The following is a 6,993-nucleotide window of genomic DNA, read 5'->3' as shown; positions in this document are numbered from 1 at the left end:
AAATTACAATGTATTATAAGAACGGACATCGTTTACAATAAACACAGGATGCAAATAGTGTGTTGAGTGAGAACTGAGGCCAGACTTAAAACTTAACCGCAGGTTTAAATTTGTCGAAATGCATTTTGTAAAATGATAGTTTGACGGATTATTGTTATGCATCGGAACGTAACAGTAATTATTTACGTAAGCATAATACAAGCTGAGCCTGCAGTCACTTGATGAATAGGCAAACCTGATTACTGTTTTCTCAGTTATATGAACGCGATGTTCATATTTCCTAGAAAAGGGTTTTAATATTTTATCTTTAAAGCTGTCGCATTACGTCAAAGTCAACTCATTTGTTACGGCCGTGCTTAAGGTAAATAAACCTTGTGGGCCTTCCTTACGTCAATATCTATATTCAAATTAATATATGTGTGGTAAAGTACAACAACAACTGGCTTATATAAATATAAACAGGAATATATGCCATTTGCTAATTAGTTCGAATATTTATGTTATGTGACAGTAGATAATGTTTTAAAATCAATTAAATATTCGACAAAGGCGATACCAGAAGAGACGTCGATATTTCTACCGTACGGGTAACGCCATATCTAGCCGTGACCGGAAGTTGCCATAATGGGTTTTTGGCAGAGCTTGAAAGCAGCTGTGTTCGCGGTGGGGGCGTTTTTGGGTTTCACGAGGGAGGTTTGTTTCGACGAACTCGGCTGCTTCTCGAACGAAGCGCCCTTCGGAAATGCGGGCGGCTATCTTCCCCAAACTCCAGATGAAATCAAAGTAAGTCTAAAAGATGCACTTTATTTTTAGTTAAAACGAATAACCGGTGAGCACAAGAATGTCCCATACGGCATGTATCGGTGATATTTTGGACCAAAACCTGGTATGGGTAAAACTAACGTTTATTTAACTTAAAAGACATGTATAAGTATTCAATTTCAGGTGGGGTTTCTATTATACACCCGTCAAAACAGCAACATTCCCCAGGTTATCACCGCTAACGCCGACGTCTTGCGCGCCTCCAAATTGTCACCCAACCGGAAGTCAGTGTTTATTATCCATGGTTACTGGGATAGCCCCTATGAACCCTGGGTCACCGACATGAAGGACGCCCTCCTCGCACAGGTAATGTTCCCCTTTCTAACGAATAATGCGCCCAAACTGTGACGGTCAAACTTTCCGTAGTTTTCGTAAAAGAACTTATTTTTCATTGAATTGTGCATATTATATTATAAGGTTTAAATTGAACGGTATTGTTTTGGATTACATCTTAATTGATGTTAATATCTAGAAATTACACTTATCAATTCAGATGAGTTTCTGCTTGATTCATTTGGTCGAATATAGTATTGAGCTATAACTGTTCATCAAGTTTCCTAGGGTCGACTTCGTGCATAGGAGATATTTTAACAGCTGAAAGTTCCCATGGGTTCGAAATTGCTCTAATGATGAAACAGGTCTCTGATATACTCCCTTCCATCCAGGCGGACGTGAACGTAGTGACGGTTGACTGGGAGAGCGGAGCGGGCCAGACCGAATACAGCCAGTCTGCCGCCAACACGCGCGTCGTTGGTGCACTCATCGCGCAGCTTCTCATCGCTCTTCGCGACAACCGGTTTCTTAAATTCGAGGATATTCATCTAGTGGGCCACAGCCTAGGTGCCCATATCGCCGGGTACGCCGGTGAACGTGTGAACAAGTCCGTGGGAAGAATTACAGGTACAACCTACAATAAGCTGATTGTTTAGAACTATGTTAAAGATAACAATGTGATAAACGGCGTATTTTGTAACTTTCACGGTGAAATATTTTATGATATGCCGGAGAGCACGTGAAGTCCGTTGGAAGAATTACAGTTGCAACATATGTCAGACTCAACATTATATTAGATATGTATAACACGGGTTGCGCGCTGCTGTTTAAACATATTTGACAGACTTTTATGCGAAATTGGTCGCCATCACCACAATTGCTCATGTACTATGTTAGGCATCAATCATTCTTATTATATCCGACATTACCAATTGCAATACAGAAAGCCTTTTGTCTTAGGACTTGATCCAGCGGGACTGTTTTTCGAGGCAGACCCAGAGAAGGTACGTCTAGATCCCGGTGACGCTCTGTTCGTCGACGTTATACATACAGACGCTCAACCAGTAATTGATATAGGTATGGATTGTTAAAACGCATAAATTCTGCTGCATTCCGAAATTCAATACATGAAGTCAATGTTAAAAGTGAACAAATTGCACTACACACCACTCACATGCATATTGCCTCAGTGTTCTATGAATTAATGAAAAAGTGTCTTTTGGTGTGATTATTTCTCAAAAATGTATGAAACAATACACACATCAGCTTTTGTTTCCTGCAGGGTTTGGGACAGAGTTACCTATGGGTCACGTGGACTTCTACCCGAATGGCGGGAAGGACCAGCCCGGATGTACGAGCTCAGCAAGCGATCACCTCTTTACACTCATCACAGGAAATTTCGCAAGTAAAGTATTATTGACATACAAACATTAAACTGGTTATTCGGCGGCTGTCATGAATAACTAGTTTAAATTTGCAATGTAATCGTCACATAGCCGCACGAATTTACATAAAGATCCACTCTTGCTCTTCTTTATCTTAAAAATAGCCCGCAGATTCATATATTTAAGTTCAAAAATTGTTGTTTTATGCATTTTTCTTAAACCGTTAGTAACGCATAAACCATTAATTTTCGAACAGAAATATGAAAATCTGCGATCTGATCTTTCGTCGGCAATCCTTTTATCATTGGTTTGCAGATATTTACGCAAATATTTGCTCTTTCCAAGAAAAAAAAATGAAAACGTTGTAAGAACGGTATTTCTCCCACCTCACATTATAAGGGCCGAATTGAGAACAACAACTCTCACTTACACTCAATTAGTTAATCCTCTGTAATCACATAACGGTCGAGATATTTTCGGGTGAAAGGTATATCCATATATTCCATTATCTTCTTCGTTGTCCTTATTTTATGAATGCTAGAAAAATGTACTTGCCTACTATAAATATGCAAAATGTGAATATACTTATATTCAAGAATATTTTGTGTGAAAATGATCCTCATAAGATAGATAACCTTAGCAAATACCTAAAAATTGTTTGTAAAACTTTCAAAAACCCACCTGGCAATAATATCTAATATTTAATAGCTTACTAGTCATGATGATTAATACTGTACTTATGCTGTTTTGTTGTCTATACATGTAGTCTATATTTATTTGTTAGTTTAACTTCTAACCATACAGCCTGGTTACTTATAGAAACTGTTTTGTTATACAACACATGTTTAGATACATACATTGTATTGTATTATACATGTCACCTCAAAACACATACTTGTAATATGTGATGAGAGTAAAATAAAACTGTAAAAACCGTATTCACAGGTGTGAGTGAGACTCAAGTGTTTTGCGTGAGTGGGACATTTGTGAGTGCTCGGCGAGGCCACTTGAACAGCCCTCGAGGATTGATTGTGAATACGAATTGAACGAGTGTGAGGGATAAATGTACATGCCAAGTAGAAAAGGTGAAATATATCAGATTTTGGAACAAATAAGAGACATCCTCGCTCCCAGAACATATTTAATAGACCGGAATAATCCATTGAAGTACGTGTGCTTCAAAAACGTTGCCTTCTATAAAAAAAATCAAAATTTTCAAAAGGATGCGCAAATCATATATTCGTTTTGTTTCGTAATGATCTTGAACGCCCAGCAAACTTGATGGTTGCGTTTCATCGATGGCTGCAAGAACATGTAGTTAAATGTTCGTGAAGTTAGCAGCCTAGCGGCATGAACTTGGCGGACAAGCGGTCTAAATTTATTCTCTATTTCAAAGTTATTGTTCATGCAACTCAACTCAACACCCCCACCACCAACAACAACAACAACAACAAAAACATCATCAGTATTATTATTACTATTATTATTTTTATTTCATATTTTTTCAAACGTCAAAGACCGCTTTATGCAGAATACAAAAGCAAGATTATATACCAATACATATTTAAATCATGTGATACAATGGAAAGCAGATACATATTTAAAACTACAACAACAACAACAAAAACAACATGCAGTTAAAGTGTTAAACGCATTTTGCAACATTTATTTACAATCCAAAACGTTTATTTTTATTAACCAAATGTTTTAAAATGTTAAATTTCAGAAAAACAATTATTTTCAATCGCAAATAAACATATGTTTACTGTAAACATCACCATAGTCAAACAGGTAATCCGCTATGATCATGAAAACATACATGTATCTGTACTGTATTGATCACTTGATGAAGTGGAGTGCTAGCGAGGCGTGTGAATACGAACAGATCACTGAAATGTAACTCCCCTTATTTCACTCAAGTGATCACTTGAGTGACCGTTACGGAAATGTGGTTGGAGTGTGAGTGAGAGTGGATGTTCTGAATTCGGCTCAATATTTAAGAGACCGGCATAATCCATTTAATTGCATGTACTTCAATAATGTGGCCATCTATAAAAAAAAAGTTTTCAAAAGGATGCGCCAATCATATATTTGTTTTGTTTCGTAATGATCTTGAACGCCCAGCAAAGTTGATGGTTGCAATTCATCGATGGCTGCAAGGTCATGCAGTTAAATGTACGCGAAGTTAGCAGCCTAGCGGCATGAAGTTAGCGGCCTAGCGGCGTGAAGTTGGAGGACTAGCGGCCTAGACTTGTTCTCTATTTCAAGGTCATTGTTCATGCGTTTAATTGGGAAATATGATCAATCAATGTTTTTTATTCGTACATTAACATAGCGGCCTTAAATTGTTTTCTACTTCAAAGCACATATGAGTTTCTTTCTTAAACAATGCTAAATTAATTGTTTGCCTATGCAGAAATCATCACGCTGGAGCATTTTTTTTCAAAGAGTCGATCAAGCAGTCCAGTGGCCTATCGGCTTGAAGTTAGCGGCCTGGTGGCCTAGAAATCCCCAAAACTCAATACAGCAGCCCTGAAAAAGGGGGAAATGCTGATATTCGCTAAAGGGTGTTGATTTATGATTTTATCATTGTATAAGAAAAGAACTCATTTAAAATGCTTTGAGATGGGAATTTTTTTCAGGCCGCTAGTCACATGAGGCAGCTAGGCCGCCAGGCCGCTAACATTACGCCGCAAAGCCATTTCAGAGTGTCGTCAGGGAATTGATATTTTTCAGCCTACATTCAGTTGGATTATTATTATCATCATATCATCATCATTATCATTATTATTATTATTATTATTATTATTATTATTATTATTATCATCACCATCAGCAGCAGCAGCAGCACCAGCAACAGCAACTGCAGCAGCAGAACCACCACCTCCGCCGCCACCACCACCACCAACACCACCACCTTATCATCATCATTTTTTTTTATTATAATTATTATTATTATTATTATTATTATTATTATTATTATTATTATTATTATTCAAACGCCCAAGACCGCTTTATGCCGAATACAAAAGCAATATGTTGTATGAATACATATTTAAATTAGGTGATACAATGGAAAACGGCAACAAATTTAAAACAACAACAACAACAAAACACATGCATTTAAACGCATTTTGCAACAGTTATTTACAATCCAAAACGTTAATTTTTGTTAACCAATTGTTTTAAAATGTAAATTTCAGTTTCAGAATAATAAATGTCATTTTTGTCGCCATATCTAACAATAAGGTATGTTTACAATGTATAACAACACCATAGTCAAACAGATAATCCGATATGATCATATAAACATACATGTATATATACTGTATTGTTCACTTGATTAAGTGGAGTGTAAGCGAGGCGTGTGAATACGAACAGATTACTTGAGTGTCACTCCTCTTATTTCACTCAAGTGATCACTTGAGTCTCACTTACGTGAATGTGGTTGGAGTGTGAGTGAGAGTGGATGTTCTGAATTCGGCCCTAAGTATCTTCCATGCCGAGAGTGTAAGATAGGTTCATTCCGACCCGAGCGTAGGGTGTTTGGCGGAAACGTGGTTTACCGAGTTTCCGCAAAACACCCTGCGCGAGGGTAGGGATGAACCTACCTTACACGAGCGGCTATGGTAGATGCTTTTTCTCCCAAACAAAATTAAGTAAAAATGTATTTTTTTGCTGGAACTCTTTTGTGCTTAGTGAAAATAATTGCGTATGGATATGCGATAATTCGTGGTTGTCATGGATATGCGAAACGCTTTTTAAACAATTTCCGATTTTTAGGAAAATCCGAAATTAGGCAACTGCCCAGTATATGTACATGCAAAATGTTTTCATGAGTTTTTAACTTGACTGTCATTTTTGCAGGTTTCGCGGAGGGCATCGCGTGCGACCATTCACGTGCTCGGGATTACTTTACCGCTTCAATTAAGCTTACCTGCGACTTCACGGCCAGCTTATGTCAGACGTATGCCGAGTTCAAACGCGGCGACTGTCCATGCGGTACGTCGCCTTGTGCATCCATGGGCTTCTACGCACGTGCAAATTCAACGCAAGGAAAGTACTTTCTTGACACGGCCGTAACGCATCCTTTCTGTTTAAAGCTGACCTCTTAGTGATCTGCTTTATGCCCGATGATCAGCGCGGTTTTAAGGGGTGATCGGAGTTTCAATATACATGTTAAAGCTATAATCATAGCAATAACTCCACTTTCCCCGAGCTCAACAGATTAAAGATTAAACCTGATTATGTACTATCAAAGGAAATAAACGTTAAGTCGCTTAGAGGTTGTGTTGCCTTTTTACTCTTGTCTCTATCTTCGAACTATTGAGATCACTTTAATATTTGTTTATGAGGTAGTAGTCCGTAATTTATTAAAACTACATCAATTGTAGATAACGTCTTGTTACCTTTTATTACACACAAACTGCAATACCAAGTCTATGGTGTGCTACTGACAAACAACACACACATATATATATATATATATATATATATATATATATATATATAT

At 37.6% G+C, this 6,993-nt stretch overlaps 1 protein-coding gene across 1 annotated transcript; it reads left to right on the top strand.

The window, feature by feature from the left end:
• Positions 1 to 204: 204 nt before the first annotated feature.
• LOC128214268 (inactive pancreatic lipase-related protein 1-like) lies at positions 205 to 6,763 on the top strand. Its single transcript, XM_052920641.1, has 7 exons — positions 205 to 361; positions 550 to 783; positions 946 to 1,128; positions 1,488 to 1,722; positions 2,056 to 2,172; positions 2,378 to 2,500; positions 6,348 to 6,763. Exons 2-7 carry the CDS (start codon positions 625 to 627, stop codon positions 6,593 to 6,595), a joined length of 1,065 nt encoding a protein of 354 aa, XP_052776601.1. The 5' UTR covers positions 205 to 361; positions 550 to 624; the 3' UTR covers positions 6,596 to 6,763.
• Positions 6,764 to 6,993: the final 230 nt, after the last annotated feature.

This window comes from Mya arenaria, chromosome 13 (assembly GCF_026914265.1).
Source record: "Mya arenaria isolate MELC-2E11 chromosome 13, ASM2691426v1".
NCBI lineage: Eukaryota > Metazoa > Mollusca > Bivalvia > Myida > Myidae > Mya > Mya arenaria.
The sequence above is the reverse complement of the archived record's forward strand: the minus strand, read 5'-3'. Positions and strand labels throughout refer to the sequence as shown.

Excerpts from the sequence above, each read along its gene's own strand:
- LOC128214268 (XM_052920641.1), top strand. The coding sequence starts at position 625 with ATGGGTTTTTGGCAGAGCTTGAAAGCAGCTGTGTTCGCGGTGGGGGCG. Across the intron at positions 784-945 it reads AAACTCCAGATGAAATCAAA|GTGGGGTTTCTATTATACAC; the intron begins GTAAGTCTAAAA and ends ATTCAATTTCAG. Across the intron at positions 2,501-6,347 it reads CATCACAGGAAATTTCGCAA|GTTTCGCGGAGGGCATCGCG; the intron begins GTAAAGTATTAT and ends TCATTTTTGCAG.